A 21,481-nucleotide genomic window follows, 5' to 3' on the forward strand; every position below is an offset into this window, starting at 1 on the left:
CTGGTGGTGATATTGTTCGTGGTGATATTCGTGGTGGTGATGTTGGTGGTGCTGGTGATGATTTTGGTTTTGGTGGTGATGTTGGTGGTGATGATGTTGATGGCGGTGATAGTGATGATGTTGGTGATGATGTTGATGGTGGTGATGATGTTGATGGTGGTGCTGGTGATGATTTTGGTGGTGGTGATGATGTTGTTGTTGGTGATTATGTTGATGGCGGTGATAGTGATGATGTTGATGGTGGTGATGTTGGTTATGATGTTAATGGTGGTGATGATGTTGATGGTGGTGCTGGTTTTGGTGGTGGTGATGATGTTGCTGGTGGTGATGATGTTGATACTGGTGCTGTTATTGATGATCGTGATGATGGTGGTGATAAAGGTGATGATGGTGGTGATGATGTTGATGGTGGTGATAGTGATGTTGGTGGTGGTGATGTTGATGGTGGTGATGAAGGTGATGTTAGTGGTGATGTTGATGGTGGTGATGAAGGTGATGTTGATGATGGTGATGTTGATGATGTTGGTTGTTGATGATGGTGATGTTGGTGGTGATGTTGATGGTGGTGGTGATTTTTGATTTAAAGCTTTCGTGACTGCAGTTATTTTGTTGTTTCTCTTCAACGTGACTTTACCGAAAAAACTAAGAATATGAATAGGTGGTGGTGATGTTGGTGGTGATGTTAATGTTGGTGGTGATGTTGATGATGGTGGTGATGTTGGTTGTTGATGTTGATGATGGTGGTGATGTTGATGATGGTGGTGATGTTGGTGGTGATGTTGATGTTGGTGGTGATGTTAACGTTGGTGGTGATGTTGATGTTGATGATGGTGGTGTTGGTTGTGATGTTGATGTTGGTGGTGATGTTAACGTTGGTGGTGATGTTGGTGGTGATGTTGGTGGTGATGTTGATGGTGGTGATGTTGATGATGGTGGTGATGTTGGTGGTGATGTTGATGTTGGTGGTGATGTTGATGATGGTGATGATGGTGATGTTGATGATGGTGGTGATGTTGGTGGTGATGTTGTTGGTGGTGATGTTGATGGTGGTGGTGATGTTGGTGATGATGTTGATGGTGGTGGTGATGTTGATGTTGATGATGTTGATGGTGGTGATGTTGATGGTGATGTTGGTGATGATGTTGATGGTGGTGGTGATGTTGATGATGGTGATGTTGATGGTGGTGATGTTGATGGTGATGTTGGTGGTGATGTTGATGGTGATGTTGGTGGTGATGTTAACGTTGGTGGTGATGTTGATGGTGATGTTGATGATGGTGGTGTTGGTTGTGATGTTGATGTTGGTGGTGATATTGATGATGGTGGTGATGTTGGTGGTGATGTTGATATTGGTGGTGATGTTGATGATGGTGATGATGGTGATGTTGATGATGGTGGTGATGTTGTTGGTGGTGATGTTGATGGTGGTGGTGATGTTGGTGATGATGTTGATGGTGGTGGTGATGTTGATGTTGATGATGTTGATGGTGGTGGTGATGTTGATGGTGATGTTGGTGGTGATGTTGATGTTGGTGATGATGTTGATGATGGTGATGATGTTGATGGTGGTGGTGATGTTGATGTTGGTGGTGATGTTGATGGTGGTGGTGATGTTGGTGATGATGTTGATGGTGGTGGTGATGTTGATGGTGATGTTGATGATGTTGATGGTGATGTTGGTGGTGATGTTGATGATGTTGATGGTGATGTTGGTGGTGATGTTGATGTTGGTGATGATGTTGATGGTGATGATGTTGATGATGTTGATGTTGGTGGTGATGTTGATGTTGGTGGTGATATTGGTGATGATGTTGATGATGGTAGTGATGTTGATGGTGATGTTGGTGGTGATGTTGGTGGTGATGTTGATGTTGGTGATGATGTTGATGGTGATGATGGTGATGATGTTGATGATGGTAGTGATGTTGATGGTGATGTTGGCGATGATGTTGATGATGGTGATGATGTTGATGATGGTAGTGATGTTGATGTTGGCGGTGATGTTGATGTTGGTGATGATGTTGATGGTGATGATGTTGATGGTGATGTTGGTGATGATGGTGATGTTGGTGATGATGATGTTGATGATGGTGGTGTCGCTGTTGTCGATGTTGTTGCTGGTCACGCCCCCCACTAGAAACCTAAGGAGCGCGCTCCCGGCATGCCGCGCGGCGCTTTGTCCGGGTCCCGCTACGGACTTCTCCTCCTCCTCTCGTTCTCCTCGTCACTGTCAACCCACTCACCCTCCTCCTCCTCTCACCCTCCTCCTCTCACCCTCCTCCTCTTCTCACCCTCCTCCTCTTCTCACCCTCCTCCTCTTCTCACCCTCCTCCTCTTCTCACCCTCCTCCTCCTCTCACCCTCCTCCTCCTCCTGTCACCCTCCTCCTCTCACCCTCCTCTCCTCTCACCCTCCTCCTCCTCTCATCCACCTCCTCCACCTCCTCCTCACCTCGTCCCCCCCCCCCGTCTCTGGAGCTCAGAGGTTCTCATCGACTCGTCCCAGCGTGCGGGGACTCGGCCAGCGCGACGCCCCCCGTGAGTTACTCACCGACACCCAGCGACTCGTGTCGACTGGCGACTAGCGACTGGCGACACGAGCCGACTGGCGACTAGCAACACGAGTCGACTGGCAACACGAGTCGACTGGCAACACGAGTCGCAGTCGACTAGTGACTGGCGACACGAATCGACTGGCGACTAGCGACTAGCGACACGAGTCGACTGGCCACACGAGTCGACTGGCCACACGAATTTCAGTCGACTGGCAACACGAGTCGCACTCGACTAGCGACACGAGTCGCAGTCGAGTGGCGACTGGCGCCACGAGTCGACCCTCAACGTATCATCATCAGCATCATCATTGACATCCACCCAGTGCCACTACTCAACCCTCAACTCGTGTTACGCGCAAACCCTTAGCCTTCCTCTACTGGCACTATTAAACATTTATTAGTGGTACTACTATCCCCTTATTTTACCTCTAACTTGTGATACGACTTCACCATTTATCATTGTCACTACTAACCCTTTATTTTACCTCTAACTTGTGATACGACTTAACCATTTATCATTGTCACTACTAACCCTTTATTTTACCTCTAACTTGTAATACGACTTTACCATTTATTAGTGTCACTACTAACCCTTTGTTTTACCTCTAACTTGTGATACGACTAAACCATTTATTAGTGTCACTATTAACCCTTTATTTTACCTCTAACTTGTGATACCACTTAACCATTTATCAGTGTCACTACTATCCCTTTATTTTACCTCTAACTTGTGATACGACTTAACCATTTATCATTGTCACTACTAACCCTTTATTTTACCTCTAACTTGTAATACGACTTAACCATTTATTAGTGTCACTACTAACCCTTTATTTTACCTCTAACTTGTGATACGACTTTACCATTTATCAGTGTCACTACTAACCCTTCATTTTACCTCTAACTTGTGATACGACTTCACCATTTATTAGTGTCACTACTATCCCTTTATTTTACCTCTAACTTGTGATACGACTTCACCATTTATTAGTGTCACTACTATCCCTTTATTTTACCTCTAACTTGTGATACGACTTAGCCATGTATCAGTGTCACTACTATCCCTTTATTTTACCTCTAACTTGTGATACGACTTAACCATTTATCAGTGTCACTACTATCCCTTTATTTTACCTCTAACTTGTGATACGACTTTACCATTTATTAGTGTCACTACTAACCCTTTATTTTACCTCTAACTTGTGATACGACTTAACCATTTATCAGTGTCACTAGTAACCCTTCATTTTACCTCTAACTTGTGATACGACTTCACCATTTATTAGTGGCACTACTATCCCTTTATTTTACCTCTAACTTGTGATACGACTTTACCATTTATCAGTGTCACTACTATCCCTTTATTTTACCTCTAACTTGTGATACGACTTCACCATTTATCAGTGTCACTACTATCTCCTTATTTTACCTCTGTGATACGACTTCACCATTTATTAGTGGCACCGATAAACATTTTTTACCTCCACTAAGTGCAACGACTAAACCCCCTAACTCGTATCACCAGCAAACCTTCCTGTCACCTCCACCGAATGTGACTAATGCACCTTTGTTTAACCCACGACTTGTGTTATTATCGAACGTTCATGTTTCACCTCTATTCATCACCCCTATTAAACCTCAATGTCACCTTAATATCTAACAAGTACCTCAATTTAACCTCTACGTATTGCCATTTCTAAACCTTTCTGCTCTTTAAACGTCCAACCCATGAACATGTATCCCTGTTAAACCTTGGCTGAACTTTTTACTAGGGCCACCACTAAACCTTTATTATACCTTCACCCTTAAGTAACCCTTGCCTGTATTTACCCTCTAGCGCTGCAGTTAAAACTCATAACCTTAACCCAACCACGTTACACTGAATCGCTTCTGTAAGACTGAATCACTGCTGACATAGCTTCTGCCTTTATTCACTCAAAACCACGAGCTTCGATAGAATCTTTAACCAGCACGCCTTTCCTTGCACACCTTTTACTACGTCGTGTAACTATCGTCTTAACTACTACAGTATTGACACACTACAGTACTTACTCCGAGGATTAGGATTGTACTTAGCGTCTTAATGCAACCTGCATTGAACGGCACGGTGCACTCTATTAACCTTGCAATACACACAGAGTCTCACTTTATTATTATGCACAATATTTAACCACCAGTTTTTGTTTGGCATTGCAGTAAACACTTTACCAAACACGCTACTTCTCGCCAAGCTTATTTCAAAACAACAACTCTTATCAAATTTAACTAGGCCTTCGGTACATTATATGTTTTAGCCGTCAACTCGAATACACATTGGTCGTAATATATTTACAAAAAAAACTCAACACATTTGGCAATAACACTTTGCTATTAAAATGAGAATCGTACAGTGGTCGACGTTTCGAGTAATGGCCCTTCTTCATAGCACATTAAAACCAGGCAAGTGTTGTTGACGAAAGTTGAGTTCTTTTGTTAGTCGTGCTTTTGCACCACTGCCATCGCAGCAGCAGCAGCAGCAGCATCATCATCACCGAATACTTTGTTTCGTACATTTGCAGTGCCTTTCTTAAACCACCGATTTGTGAAACCACTGACTGGCATTATAGCACGAGCAGCAACATTGCCTCCTTATAAGCGCTCTCTTCACTGGGTCACTGCCGTGTGTTCATTGTTGGGGACAATCACAATACTGGAGCGCCATGTCTGTGTGGTTCCACCGTGCTGTTTGCATATTTTGTGTTTTTTGTTCTCGTGTCTCCCGAGATGCCACTTCTAGCAGGGGGCAACAGAGACCACGCTCAGAGGAGGTTGAGAGGCTCGAGAGACACGGATGGAGATGACAGGAAGACAGATTGTAAAATATGGAAAAAATCAGCGGAGTGATGAGATGATGAGGCGGGGGGGGGCGGTGTGCAGATAACAAAATGATGTTGGTACAACATCATCACAGCTGCACCAGCATTGTTGACACCTCACAGATGTTGCTCGTTGTGTACACGAAGAGCCCTTTTGTTAATCCACTGCTCGATGAGATCCTCCCCACACCTTTGCAGATCGTTGTTTTGAGATGGGTGGTACGCGGGTTGGTACGGGATGGTGAAGGCGGGAAGTTTAGGTACCGGAGTCTGCCCACTACGTTGGCCCGCAATCCCATGGCAACCTGTTTGTGCATTCTGGTAGCCCATCTCAGCAAGCACTGTCCAGACTAAATTCTGCTTAGCTTCTGAGATGTGATGAGATCAGGCACATTCTGATGACTCGTCACTCGTTAATATTACTGACAGGTATGGCCCCATACATGGTATTGTCCAGTTATCAAGGTAAGCTTATGCAATGTTGTGCAATCGGGTATCAAAGGGTTTGGATCCCAGAGTATTCAACGCAATGCTCCTATTGGTGTCGGTGAGTGGTGGCTGCCCTATGAACTCGGCAACAGGAGTTCAAATACTCAGCCATGGCTAACATCAGTGATGACTGACATCCAACCGCTCCATGACCCACCTCCTTTCACCAACCGCTTTGACCAGCGTAGTGAAGTATGGTTAAGCGACCCCCATAATTGACACTGTCGGTGTGGGTATGTATTCATCTAGCAGAGAATGGACAACAACAAAGACTTCAAATTATTAAGGTGGCATTTGTATCACGTTCATCAACTGCACAGTACTTATCAGACAGGAGAGACGAGAATGTATGAGTATAGGCACTGGAGATGGGGAGGAGAGTAAAGTGAGATGTATGGCTGATGTTGGTTCGGAGTTGAGGTTGTTTTTTGTTGTTGTTGATGGAGACGTTTGAGTGAAATGGAGAGGCGTGTGGCCTCGGCTGCACTACGTCAAGCATGCCCAAGTGGAATTCCCCACTTCTTGCCAACACGAGGAGGTGGGGGTAACTATGATAATAAACAGTAATGAGTGGTCCCTCACCGTGGGGAGGCCTCTTCATCCAGTGGTAGATTTGGCAGGAAGGTGCGTACATGTACACTGTATATACATGTTCTGAGTCTAAAGCAGTGTTCCTCATTGCAAGGCCTGCCGGGCCGCTGGCGTGTGGAGGCCCTCGCACACTGATGATGTCTTATCAGACCAAAGTGGGTCTCCCTGTGAAAATGAGTGAAGAACGCTGGTATAAGGGGTGAAATGGAGACCCTTTTGCGTGCATGAGTGGCTGTTGATTAATAAATCATACTTTTCGAGGCTGCATAGCAAGCATCTTTTAATCCACACTAGTGTCAATGTCTGTTCTCTTGTAGCTGCTGAACTGTAGTTTTATATGTTTAGTAACAGATATTGTGTTGTGCTAGCAGAGTTGATGTACGGTATAGTTACTGTGCTAATGTCTGGGTTTATATGTCGCGTACAATTTCATATAAAATTCTATATTTGCCACGGATTTTTGAGGACGCGTGCCCCTGATTTTTAGTGCGTTCAACTAATATATTTTACTGACCACAATAGTCCTTTCGAATTGGGCGTTTGCATTTTTTATGGCATTAAGAAAACTAGTTTTATGCGAACAGATTTTTGGGAGCAAAAAAATACCAGCATGTAATTCACCAAAAAACTTCATGGTGTTTGAAATATGCAGCAGCAATGTGGTTCTGAAAGCTTTGTCGTCATGGAAGCCACGGATATAGATTTATAAATTACTATGCAACTGACAAACACTTGGCGGAAGCCGCTCAATAACAGCAATTGTTCTGTACAACCCTGGGTAAATGTAGAATCATTATTTTGCTACACTAAGCTGCTGGTAGAACACTACGATTAAACTGTGATAAATAAAACGTGGAAAAATGGGATTTTCAACATGAAACGCTTCTATTTGAAATTTCCTAAGTGTTCTATAATTTAAACTCTAGTTGGTTAATGGTTAATTTTTTTCCCCGAGGGACCTTTAGCCCAGGAATTGAGATAGTGAATTGTTTACACTTGGACAGATACATGGACTGTCGATACCAACGTGACCTCCAAAGCTCTACCTTCATTTATGCAAGACAATTTAATATCTTAATCTCTAAACTGGCATGAAGAGGAATTTAGATGGTATACTGTGTGTACTATTCAAAGATATTTGGTGTATGATTGACCAGTCTATACCATTTGAAGCCAACCAGATAAACTGCATTGAAGTCTAAAAATAGACTTTTATTTTTTCAAGGTATATGTTAGAATAACAATATGAACATTAATTTGAAACCGTTAAATTATGAGCAATTCCAGAGAGTAACTTTATAAGCTAAAGCCTGAATTATCAAAAAACTCGATGCGATTAGTGAGTGTCCTTGTATTTCATTAACGTATTGTACATATTTCCACATCTTTACATGTATATCAAAGCATAGCGGTGTACCTTAATTATTACATGTGGACTGCCTCTCAGTCCGTGTTTGTCATCCCTGCATTGTGCCATTAATTTAAATTGTCGTTTGTCTCAATACTGTGGTATATATCCCCGCATTTAGTGTGTATCCAAACATAATGCACGCTGACATCGCCAGGCATTTTAACAATAACAACATCTTGAGTGGTGAATGACTATCCACATTGCATCGTGCTGATGCCTGTGTCATTATCTAAAATGAAATGTCCGCAAGTGAATTGCGTTTTTGTTAATAATTTACTTTATCTATACGCCACTTCCAATTAAACCAAAATACCTTACCAGTTAGCTACATTAAAGTAAAATTTATGGCATCTAAAATTTACAGAGCTGCAGTGGGCTAAACAAAGCATTAGGAACATTTGGAATGACCATGCAGAGAATGTTGAAATTTCCAAATCTAAAACAATTCTCAGAGATTTGAAGCTTTCGTGACTGCAGGAATCCATACTCTTTGGTTCTTTCGGTAAAGTCACGTAGGTGATTTATTTTATTTTATTTCTACCTACGTGACTTTACCAAAAGAACCAAAGAGTATAATTCTCAGAGAGTACTTAAAGCTGTAGCATGCATGTTTTGGTACCAGGTTATCCTTTTCTCTTCCTGGCTTACTTCGTACCTATTTGGAGATGAATAGTTAATTTTGCACTCTGTCTACAAATTATTAATGTAAATCGATAATAGCTATGGATCCACATACAGTTATTTCACACAAGTAATTATACGTCAAATTCTTCGTTGTTTGAGTCGCATTAATAAGTACACGTCGCCGCATACGGATCCTGTCGCGCGTGACTTGCAATTTTACTCACCGGGGGGGTCCATCTCTCTTTCAGAGGGACGCCGTTTTGCTGCTCCTCCTCCACGGCCGCATTGAGGCCGCTGCGGGGGGCGACGAACATGGCCGACGATCCGGTAGGAGAGGAGCTCAGCTTGGTGAACGACAACCACCTGCCGGACCTCCTGCGGGAGCTGTGCGAGCTGCGCGAGAAGGGCTCCTTCTGCGACGTCGTTGTGGAAGTGCAGAGCCGGCGCTACCTGGCCCACAAGGCCGTGCTGAGCAGCACCTGCAGGTACTTCCGGAGCCTCTTCCTCGACGTGCCCTGCAGCTCCATGGGGCCCTTCGTCATCGACTTCCTGACCATAAAGCTCTTCCACCAGATTCTGGAGTTCGTCTACAAGGGGCACATCAAAGCCGACAAGGTGGAGATTCGCGACTTGTACAAAGCAGCCAAGGACCTCGGACTTGACTGCCTGGAGGAGATCTGCCAGCGCACCGTGCCCTTGGAGTACCTCGAGGAGTGTTCAGACAGCGAGTCGGAGATCTCGCAATCTCTCAGCGACGCGGGCGCGCAGATGTCGCCCTCGGCCGATGGGTGCGTTGAAGACGGAGGGGCAATTTCTGCTGAAATTCATAACGACGTTGACGGTGGAGGTAAAACGAACGCTAAGCACAAAGCTGAAAACTGCGTCACCAAAAATAAGGGAGAGAAGAGTCGTCAAAGTAATGATGCCAGGAGCTCTGACAGTGTCCACAGCCAACCCTGCAATGGCAACAAACCGCAAAAAAGTGTGAAGGCTGGAAAAAATTCAGAGCAAGAATTTTGCATCTCCAATGTGGAGAGCATGTCACGCCGTGCAGGAGAGCGAGCTGTCGCAGAGGCACCGCCAGATAAACACGACTCTGCTCAAAGGAGAGGAGATTTAAATTATACTACCGTTGGCATTTGCGAAGTTAAGATGGAGCCTTTGGACGAAGAGGCGTTCATATTGCCTTCGCGCAAGGAATCGTGCTTGAGTCACGTTGGACTGAAAGCAAACGACAACGAAAATGAGATGGTCCAATCCTCCGATGTAAAACACAGAGACCCCAACTCGGCCATGCTTGGCATAGATGGCAGCAGGCACATGGAGGTAATCCACGCCATGCAGAGTTATCCGATGGTGGCTGCCGACGGCAAGCTGCGTAACCAGCTGCACATGAACGACTTTGCGCCGCGGTTGCCCGTGGGTGCCGCCGACTCGTTTGTATTGTGCCAGGTGTGCGGTGAATTCGTTCAGGAGATGGGGCTGAAGGATCACGCGGCCGTGCACCTCGACCTGGCGACCATGGAGTGCAAGGTGTGTGGCGTCGCCTTCGGCTCGTTTGGCGAGGCCGTGGAGCACGTGCTCCTGCACACGGGCATCACCGCCTCGCCCTGCGAGGGCTGCGGCGAGGTTTTCCTTTCCAAGGACAGCCTCTCGCTGCACGTGAGGGACTGCGGCAAGGGCGAGCCCAAGGACCACCTGGACGACTTCCAGATGGACGAGTCGGAGGGGCTCGACGGCGGGCCGCCGGAAAGGGTGTTCTGCCAGGTGTGTGGCGTCTCCCTGCCCAGGAAGTTCCTCGCCGTTCGCAAGCACGCCAAGTGCCACGTGGACAGCGAGAAGCGCGAGTGCAGGGTGTGCGGCCGCAAGTGCAACTACCTGAGCAACGTCATCAAGCACACGCTCATCCACATCGGCGTGTGCCTCTTCACGTGCGACATCTGCGGCAAGAAGTTCCTCAACAGGAACAATCTGATGGCCCACCGGCGCAGGGTGTGCCTGAACTCGCGGTGCTACCTGTCGGAGGGCGCGTGGCAGCACATGGTGGACGAGAACCACCCGCTGGGGGAGCTCGATCTCTCGCACTCGTCGGCGACGGCGGACGGGCCGGAGGAGGTGCTCGGCACAGACGTGTCCGAGTAGCGACGTCGCGGGGAGGGGAAAAAATCGACCGTGAATCCCTTTATTTCCTCCACCGCTGCCTCTGTCCTCCTCTGACAACCTTTCGTCAGCCACCGGTATTATTTAACAACAACAAAAACCCAACGGGAGTGATTCGTAGTTAATGAAAGGAAAACGTGTGAATTTCAATATTTGTAGTATTTGGCATTTGTTGTGGTTTTTTTAAAGTATTTATTTGATTTGGAAAGGATCGTAGGTCTTGATTGTAATCAGATAGTCCGGCGCAAGGTTAATGTTTCGTGTGATTTATAGTTTTACGCAATACGCTCTTGAAGATCCTCCCACATGTTACCTTCTTTTTTGTTTGTGAATTTTTTTTTAAAGTTACATGTGATCGTGCTGAAATGGCAAGTTCAAGTGATTTTGAACATGTAAAATGTTCACTGCTTGTACTGTCAGGCTATTCTTAGAATAACAAGTTTCTCATCACTGTAGTTAAACAATAGGTTGTTTTTTTATAACAGGCGCTACGTTCCTAATAGATAAAACATATTTTGAATAAAGTATTTTATTTAAAGTACAAAAAACACAATGAAAAAGTAGAGTGTGTTATTAAATATGCCAGCTTAAGATAGTGTTTTATATATTTTGGATTATAAACTTGAATGATAACATTAAGCCTTCCTTGGTTACAAACAATGTCCAGTTTACAGAAACATGTGAGGTCTGTTCTTTAATACAAAATTTCTCCTCTGTTCATGAGGCCAGCAGACTTGAACCGCTTGTACACAGGGGGACATTCAACATTAACATTTTCACAGAATACATGTTTTGTCTGAATGACACCTGTCATTGCTAAAAAGCAGTTGATATTGTTAAGCAATTAAAATGCATTACATCAGCAGCTCACTTGCTAACAACTGCATCACATTGCTGTCTGTGCTCTGCGATTTGTATAATTGAAGAAACTTTAAAAATGCCTAATGGGCCCTGTATGTTAAAGCGTGGTAAAAAAAAATAGGCTACCAATTGAAGTGTTTTGTTAAGCATGTGTGCGGGATGTCCATAAAAGTATTGTTATGTACATTATTAAACAATTACCATTCGGCGGCAGAACGTAAGCACGGTGTCACAACCGGACTTAAAATGTTAAAAGTGGTTGGTTGATGAGCAACTGGGTGAGTCTAGAAGCAGCGGTTCTCAACTGGGGGGTACGCGGAGCCCCCTAGCGGTGGGGGGGGGGGCGGTACGTGTTAGGTGATTTATAAATGTGTGAAATTATATCGCGAGAGTCATCGGTGAATAATCACGTATGAATCTGCCAATCTAAAATAACTACGATAACATTTAAATCCTCGCGGTAACCGAGAACGACATCAAAGATCTCTTTCTAAAGCTCGTCGATCGTACGCAATGTGGGGTTTCCAAGAGTCGTTGGCGAGTGCGAACAGATCATGTCACTCGCGTACGGGGCGTCCGTGGAATTGTTTTTATTCCGCTAGCATCTACTCGCCAATTAGGATACTTCACAAAATGGACAATTGGTTAAAATATCGATGTTCATTGTACACTTATTTCTCAGAACCTTATTGGGTCAGGCAAGGGGGTTATCGGGTGAAACTAAATTCAGCAGAGTAGTGGCCAAAACAGGTTGAAAATCACTGCTCGAGAGCAACCCCTCGCGTACACTGCAGGTTTTAAGATTCTAACATTTAAGTCGCCCAAGCAAAATCCAGGAACCCAAATGGAACAAAATAACATAACACTTGAAAGCAACAATAGTAAAAAAAAACAACTTTCAAATAGGTGACCGAATGCTTAACATTTTTATAAGAAGATATCCAATACAAAGAACATGGTTTGCTCAAATCGGAAGGGTTTGCTTTCTGCTGGTTAGCTTGCCGCTCATTACCCGTATACACAGAGTACCGTGTGCGGATTTTTTTTTCCAGTGTCACAAAGGGTATATATTTTTTCCCCTAACAATAGCACATTCATAGAGTACGCTTTAAATAACAGCAGCACACGAGGAGAGCGATTTTCCCTTACATTACACAAGGAGTGTTTCTCCTTTCGTTATACAGACTGTTTCTCCCAATTCCACAATCTGGACTGTTTCTTTCCGCGCAGTCAGAGAGTATATTTTTATTTTGTCTTGGCAGGGGTCACCCCCCCCCATGCCGCACCACCACCTCATAACTTTTACGCAGTTACACATTTAACAGAGACTGACAGCTCATCCGAGATGAGACTTCGCTTCACACGAGTGCCTAGCCCTTGTCGTCCCCCCCCCATCCTTTTCTCTACACAGTGTCAACTTGCACGCTCTTTTCAAACCTGGACTCAATATATTGGACCCGCTTAGGCTCAGCCTGATAAGTCTCGTCCACCACACGTGGACCCTCATTGGTGGCCTGCCTCCGGGCTCTTGAAAAGGATCAAATATATACGTATTCCTTTCTTATACCACCGTACATACAATTTGTATTTACTGACTTGCAAGCTTTAAATGTGAGTTTAATACCGGTGAGGTGCCCTTATGTCTGACTTGGCCTTGTTCAGCCCTTGCTTGACAATATACCCACAAAATGCTATCGGCCCACGTTGGAATATTTTTCCTTCCTACTACTGTGCGTGCTTCATCACCCAAGCGTAATGTGAACTGATTGTTAAGACCCAATCTTACATTGAGAAACACGTCACCCTGCTGCCCCCTTGAAGGAAGATTGGGTAATTCATCCCCTCTTTTTTGCCATTACATTTCCCCATGTTGACTCTAAATTAGTTTTTTTTAATGACTTGAACTTCTCACTTTTGGGGTTATGTACAGGTTAAATCACTGTCAGTCGGTCATAAAATCCAATTATATTTTCTGCCCAGCAATCAATTGTATTTTAGAAGCTTACCTCATTTTACACACGTTTCGTCACAGACATAAGCAACGTTGCCAACATTTCGAGAATGCAATTCAATCATGTCTAAATATATTTTTTGTTAACAATGATAATGTATAATTATATATATCGCGTTCATGGAAATTACATCTCACAGTTGATGAGGAACCACCGTGAAAGGCAGCCAGGCGGTTATCAGACGTCAACAATTTCTCAAGGTCTGCAGTACTCTATATATAGGTTGTTGGGTGATATCTTTATGGACACCTTGTATGCGGTGGGTTTATTTTAAATATTTATATGAATGTTGAATTCGTTGTGGGAGTAAAATAGCGCTGCAATGCACGTTAAAACAAAAAAAAATCTCTAACGTGGTTACATTTATTTTTAAGCTAGAAACATGAATGTACCTTTCCTGCCTTTCAAATAGCTGGTGAGCTCGACCCTGATTAACTTTGGATGTTACTGGGTGCATTCATGTTGTAGGCAAATGGTTTTTAAATGTTAATTCAAATTATTGTATACTGTATCTCAAAAACCGTAGTTACATGTCAACAAAAGCAGGACATTTGGCATGTTTAATGCGTTGCTTTTACCTAGGTTTAGTTGCTATATCGAGTAGTGGTGGCCAGTACACCAAGTGCTGTGATCCGTTTTGGTGAATCTCAACGGATTCTGCGATCCACCAGAGCTACGACCAACCATCATCCAGATTTCACCCTGTGATATACAAATACCCAAAAACATCTATTTGATAGTACTTTTTTTAATGGATCAAGTTTTATTCAGGGGTGTTTTATTTTGCTATTGACCGTAGCAGAATAATATCTATGGTACCCCTTTTGCCAGTATCAAAATATTGAGTAATAAATAGGGTCCTATAGATATAACTGCTAATCCCGAGCTATTAAGGCAATTGGCGTTTGCATTATCCGGATACTGTTCGCCTTTTCGTGGCCTTTGGCCGAGCACTGGCGAGAACAAAGCAATGTTAGGAGGCTCTCTCTCTGGTGTAGGCCAATTCGGTAATTAATATATTCATTATCAAAGTATATTTGTTTCCATTTTTACCACAAGTATATGCGGTGACTGCAGACTTAGGTGTCTATTTGATGTTTAAACAATTTTACACACGTATGTATGCCAGAAAGGGTAAAACCTTTTTTTATTAGTTTAGTGACAAACACGTTTGTTGCTTATGTTAGTGTTCTTATTTGTCCTGAGATCCGCAAAAGTTCGCGTATTGACCACCGTTGCCGTAGAGAAAGTATATTTAACTCGCAGTTGATAGTATTAGGGCAGGGCAATAATTGATTGAGTTGTCTTAATTGTTGCTAGCCCGATGCATATGTGTAGAAGTCGAGGTGTTGATGCTATTTTATGTTGGCACCGTTGTTTGAACGAGAGAACCCGGTCATACACTGAAACGTGCATCAGCATGGCATACACAATGGCATTTAAACGAAAATTAAAAGTCTGATGTACGGTATTATCTTGTCGACTTAACATGCCTATCGTGAAGCTTTACTTTTTCCGTTTCTCGTTTCATAACAAAAACCACAAGGGCTACCATTTTTTGGAATTGTGTCTGTCTTTATTTAACTCCTAGAATTCATTCCCGATTGCTCCCAATAAAGATTACTACGACAATTTACTGGTGTATGCAGTCAGCTGACTACTGTACTTCGATAATTACACTTGCCTGAAGTCTGAGAAGAGTTCGTGTATTCTTTTTCGATACTTGGTAAGCTAATTTATGGCTGAAAATTGTTTCAAAAAGGTATCCGTATTTCAGTCATGTTGATTTATTTTTAAAAGATGAGCCTATTCAAATAAAAATGTACTGTAATTCGGTATTTGAGGCCAGTAATCTATTGCATAAAACATCAGTTAAAGTTTCCCCATACTTTGCAATGTAATAGTTGTGAACTGGGGGGGGGGGGGGGAGAGTAGGAATAGTATGGAACTGGCTACAGACCGCGAATAATTATCAATACTCAGGATGGGCTGGCTTCACAGAAAATTGAGCAGGCATTGCTGAGAATCACGGGTTAGTATCTGGGCAGCCACTTGTGATTAAATCAGTATCTCCACTGTCAGGAAACCATATTACGTTTGGTTTTTCAAATTTGGTTATTGAGATTACACTAACAAAAAACATTTTTTGTTCCTGGGTAGTGTTATTTTCTGATTGCTTATGCCTCAAAAGGACATAAAAATGGCTTATTCCCCACAAACCTTGCTTTTGTGACCAGGACACAAAATCAAAGTTAATAATCCACCCCAGGAATAACACTAACAAAAATGTTACTGGGTAGTAAGTGTTATTTCCTAATTGCTTATGCCTCAAAAGTATATAAAATGGCTATTCCCCACAAACGTTGCTTTTGTGACCAGGACAGTGATATTTTGAAATGTACCTATTTTTAATGAGAAAACGCGTGCATTTGTGTCATTCCTTCCCATTTAGTCCTGGTCAAAAGCAAAGTTTGTGGGGAATAATAGCCATTTTCTATAATTGAGGCATAAGAAATTAGAAAAAAACACTTTTTTAATTCATTGGATTGGCACGTCAAGAACACTTTGCAGGGCATCTAAAATATATACCTCTACTGTGGATAAAGAAGTGATTTCAAACTTAATTCTATGATCCCATCTCTAATCTTATCTGATATAGGATGGTCACTGCTGACGGTGAACAATTTCCTTTCCTCACGACATGATTCTAATAACAATTGTAATAACCGTGCACCTCTGCGAACAAGCAGCGAAACGTGCTACTGCTTGGCAACTGAATGGCGCCCCCAGTACAAAAAAACCTAATTGGCTGTGTCGGGTGGTGGCGGGTTTAACGACATCTATATTTACGCGATTCAACAAAAAAACTATACTGGACACAAAAAAAGTTTAAACTAATTTCAAACTCGAAGTGAATGTTTAAAAAAGTGTTAAACATTCTCTCTCCGCCATAAAAAGTAGCCAATTTTAGCCGTGCTTTAGAATCGACTTGAGAGTTTAGTCGATGTTAATGTGAAGCGGGATGTTTTAGTTATCAATATAGGGAGTTTTGTCGTTTCAGGCCGGGTCGGTTTCCCACCGGCTGCTTGTAAACCCCCACCCACAACCAGCCACGTGGCGGCGTGGCCTCGGGCGATCTCGGTGATGCCGAGGCGGCGAGAGAGTCCACGGAGGAGAAGTGAAGACTAACGCAAGCGTCACTGCCAAAAAATACATCTCACTTAATAGCCACACCCCTACCCCATGCGCTCGATGAAGATCGCGGCCAAGAAAAGCGAGGCATAAGTGGGTACAGGTTCCACGCAAATGGGCTGCCACACGGGACTTGTTATACGTGCATCTCTTCCCCTCATGTTTCTTGCATTTCTCGCGGGTGAACACATTCTGAACCATGCACCAATTAAGGACATTGGTTTCTTTAGGCCACGTTGGATGGATTTTTTTATGATCAAGTTCAGCCGTCCCTCAGCACTCCAACCTGGGCTACCTCTCGTCCATCTTTGAAATTTGTCATGTAGACGAGTGGCCACAAAAGCCTCTTCTACTGAAACTGCTGTACGGAGCAAAGGATGGCCCCTTGGCAAACGTCTTCCAGCATCTCCAAAACTCTCCTCGCCAGTCGTTTTCCTGGTCCCACCTTCTCATAAGCTCAAGAAACCTCACGACGGAGCTGCACTGGTTGCCAAATGCGCGAGCTTTCAGTTCAGGGCGGCCACTACTCACTTTTAAAGCAACGACAACCCTGTCGACCAACTTAGCTGAGCAATGCCATCCACCCATATGTACCAACACGAAATCTGCTGTCACCTGGGTCAGGACAGCAGAAACTGAGTTTTTTCCATCTGTAGCACCAGTGGTCTGGAACAGTGAGGCCAACTGAAGTACACTCAGCCGTGACAATCGACACTTTCAAGACTGGACTAAAAACATTTATTCTCTTCGGGTTAGATTAAATTAGAATGTTTTCAGTACCATCCGTGCTTCAAGTTTTTTTGTGTGCTAAATATGGCATTACAAATCTATGATTGATTGATCGCCGTTCACCTTCAATACATGGCCTTGCCCAAGTATACATCGCTGTGTTTTCCATGACAAAGTTCACTGGGCATCCACAGAACACGAGAGAGATGGACTCGAAACATAAAGCAAACACAAAGTAAACGAAGTATCAACATCACATTAATCAGCACGCACATAATGAAATAAAGGCATGACATGTACTGTATTGCGTTGTTACGTGGGACAAACTTTATTAGAACCTTTTCAACAAGTACACAAGTGCAACAATGACAAAACAAATGCAAGATGCGTATCAGGCTGTGTTCACAATGCACACAAGCAGCTGTCGTACACATGCAATAAACAAATTAAAATAAACCCTGATACAGGTTCCTTCACCACTCCTTCGTCTCAGTAGAAACACCTCACCCCCCCCCCCCCCAGCACACAGAAGGCAGTTTAATTTCTCTATACAAACCCGAGGCCAGAAAGGACGACACTTGTGAAACACTCGATGTAGAGCAGCCAAGTATTTGAGATTGTGCTATTTTTTTCATTAAGCTGTGACGACATTTAATGGTATATCAGTGGTGGTGATATGGAACATGAGGTTTGTGCATAAGGCATGATCTCAAATATCGGCATGCAGCAATTGAGTGATAATTTCTTTCATGTTTTATGGAAAAGTGGCCACATTGTCCACGCCGCTCAACTTCTGCCTCTGCAACTCATGAAGAGCAATCAGCTTTTACCCATTTTGGAAATAAGCTCATCGCAGATCCTCGTCAGTTCTTCTTTATCGTGAATCTGAAAGAGAAATTGCATCAATTTAGAGTTACAATTGAATAAGCTCATGAGCAAAGAGATACCTAGTATCATAGAATAGTCTTAGCCTCTGATGTAGTCAAATAGTTCTCCTGGATAATTTCTTGAGACGGAACATCACTTTTGGAAGGGTTGTGCACTGTGCCAATGGACACATTGCAAGCACGTAATGCCACGTATACAAATAGTTTAAATCTATAACCTACGGGATGCATTTATATAATGAACATCGCACCCAGTTAAACACATTAAATGCATAAATAATCACAGACTTATTTAAATAGATACTAACTCTATGCAGATTTTTTTCAAGTACCATGAGTCTTAGCCATACTTCTTACCCATTTACTAAGGTATTATAATTTAAAGCTTTCGTGACTGCAGGGATTCATATTCTTGGTTCTTTCGGTAAAGTAAAATAATAAAAATATAAAACAATAAAATTCTCACGACGTTTCGACTGCAACACAAGCAATCATCATCAGGTGCAAAAACCACAGCAAGAAAATTTGAAAAAAGTGGCGGTTATTTTTAACGTTAGCACCACGGAGAGCAATTTGGCAGCTATTCAGATGGACGAGTCCATCTATGTTCGGAAAAGAGGAGGGGGGAGACGAAGAGAATGGAATGCGGTATTGCTGTGGTTTTCACACTTGATGATGATTGTTTGTGTTGCAGTCGAAACGTCGTGATAATTTTATTGTTTTATATTTTTATTATTTTATTGTTTCCCTTCCACGTGACTTTACCGAAAAAACTAAGTATATAAGGTATTATACTTAAAAGATTAACATGATTTGTACACAGATCTTAAACGATAGTGATCACTTAAGTTACAAAACAAAAAACACATTCAAATTGAGTCTGTGCTAAATACACTTTAATTCTGAAATGTAATCTTTTAGCTTCCACAAATTCTTCAAGATTTAATTGGGGTATGGAAAAGGTTAGTGATGTCAGGACAAACACATGTCAAGTGATTTAGCTGTAAATTTGTTTTCCCACGGATACAAAAAATATAAAAATTTGGCACATCATATGGCTAACAAGGTCTCAGAGGGGAACGTTCTAAATGTGGTTGTGAGACTCATTCTTAAACTTACTGGTGACCTTAAGGAATAATAATTGGCACATTAAACACTCGTACACAACTTAATTAGTTTGGCTATGTTGGGTGGTGGAAGGTGCCTAAGATGATTGTGGCTGGACGAAAAAAATCTTATTGCGAGCCATAATATTTGGTTGTAAAAACCTACGTGTTATGGTCTCAGAGCTTTGCAAATGTGCCTCTGTAGTAGCATGCAAACAACTACAGCCCCATTTGGAATAGAACACCTGTGTCTAAGAACTGTAGTAATAAAGTCACACGACTTACCTTTTGCTTCAAGCTGACCTCTAGGGACTGCACCTTCATCTGCTCTTTGCGCAGGCTGGCGTCCAACGCCAGGCACTCGGTACGCGCCTTGTTGCGCACGTGAGCTATATCCTCATTCGCCCTGCAAGGCAATGAGGGCAGTCCGTTAAAAAAAGCCTCGCAACAAAGACATAGCCGTGGGAACGGAAGTCACAGACGCAGGGTCACGGATGAGAGGAGCGACCACTGCATGCAGTAGAGTGTGCCGCTGTGTAAACACGGCAAGGCGTAGCAGTGTAGTACGGTGTGGCTGGTAGAAAGATTTATTGTGGCGAGGGCATTATAGCATAGTGTGGGCTATGTAATAAGGGGTAGCAATGCGGTATGGTATCGTGTTGCTGTAGCGTCTTTGTGCATGGCAGTACTTGTTGATCTTCTCCTCGGCATGGGCCTTGAGCGCCTGGTACTTTTGCTCCTCCTTCTTGAGACGGATCTGGGCGTCGTGAGCATACTTTTTCAGCACTTCCTCATTCTAAACATGGAGGGAGAGAGTGTGGGCAGAATGTGAAGGGAGACTCGGAGCAGGGTTGGAATGGTGGAGAGGGAGACTGTCTCAATTGACAACACTTCAAAGTGGTGAACATAACAATTTAAAGGAGAACCTGAGTGGTATTTTAAATAGGTCAACCACGCAGACAACAAGAAGACATGACAATATAATTAGGCTCTGGTAAAACAATGCAATCCCCAGGTCACATGCACCAAGTGCCCTTGACAGGCAATCGTTGTTGCTGAATATTTAATTGAGCACTGTACTGAATAATTGAAATCCGAGTATGCGAGTGTGATCTGTAGGAAATTGGCGGACCTACTGACGAGTTGTTGGAAGTTTAGTTGCTGCAAACAGCCTGCGAATGTGGTCTCCCAGACCAGGCAATGGAACATATAACAATGCACTGCCCTGAACACAAGTTGGTAGGAGGCACATCAAAACTACAAAACACTCAGGATGATGCAATTCAGCAGTTACATACCTCAAATTGACCATCTAATTCAGTGGTTCTTAACCGGGGGTGCACGCACCCCCTGGGGGTGCGAGATGCACATTTCTGGGAGTGCGAGACATGGCCAGATTTTTGTTTAGAAGGTAAATAATCAAAACACGAATTAAGCACGGGCACGTAAGTACAACTACTTTGTTTCATCAAACCTAAGTATTAACATTATAGATTTTTAACGATTGAGAACCGAAGTTGTGTAAGGCTATAATAAATGTTAAGAAACACTGATCTAATGGTTGCTCTATGTCAGTCATGTGAATCGGTAGAAGTAGTCGTAGTTGCTGGCTAATTGAGCATTGAACCAACTTCCCCCTTCACCTTTCAATGGATTTGCAGTCAATGCCACTGGTTGTTTTTTTTTCCCTTCCCACAAATATTGAAATTATAGTGATAATATAGACAATGAAAACTGTAATTTGCAACCAAAAACAATTAATTCAGGAAACATCTTCCCAAACCATAATCTGGAATAACCAATTCAGGCTGGAAAATGGAAGCAAAAATAATCAAAAAATTATCTTAAATCTACAAACACAAGAACAACTAATTGTGTGCATTATCTGAATTAAGTTTGCAACAGACCACTATCTGCAATTAAACATGACATTGCAATAAAAATTGTACAGAATAAAGGCATTGAGAAAAGCTAAATTTAAACGTGACACGTTCAAATTGCTGGAGCAAAA

General features: G+C 43.0%; 2 protein-coding genes across 2 annotated transcripts in view; one reads left to right on the forward strand and one right to left on the reverse strand.

Annotated features, from left to right (window-relative positions):
- The first annotated feature begins 654 nt into the window (after positions 1-654).
- On the forward strand, positions 655-15,190 carry LOC116940489 (uncharacterized). Its single transcript, XM_032950385.2, has 2 exons — positions 655-2,536; positions 8,772-15,190. The coding sequence occupies exons 1-2, from the start codon at positions 729-731 to the stop codon at positions 10,663-10,665; spliced, it is 3,702 nt and encodes a 1,233-aa protein (XP_032806276.2). The 5' UTR covers positions 655-728; the 3' UTR covers positions 10,666-15,190.
- A 2,591-nt stretch (positions 15,191-17,781) lies between these two features.
- Positions 17,782-21,481, reverse strand: part of LOC116940488 (uncharacterized) — a 35,255-nt gene continuing 31,555 nt past the window's right edge. The window contains exons 13-15 of the mRNA XM_032950380.2: positions 20,160-20,266; positions 19,756-19,876; positions 17,782-18,362 (exon numbers count right to left, since the gene is read on the reverse strand). Of these exons, the coding sequence (XP_032806271.2) occupies positions 18,297-18,362; positions 19,756-19,876; positions 20,160-20,266 (294 nt within the window). The 3' untranslated portion in view covers positions 17,782-18,296. The remainder of the gene's footprint in view (positions 18,363-19,755; positions 19,877-20,159; positions 20,267-21,481) is intronic.

Source organism: Petromyzon marinus, chromosome 9, assembly GCF_048934315.1.
Source record: "Petromyzon marinus isolate PM22_M1 ecotype Great Lakes invasive population chromosome 9, UKy_Petmar_22M1.pri1.0, whole genome shotgun sequence".
Classification (NCBI taxonomy): Eukaryota; Metazoa; Chordata; class Hyperoartia; order Petromyzontiformes; family Petromyzontidae; genus Petromyzon; species Petromyzon marinus.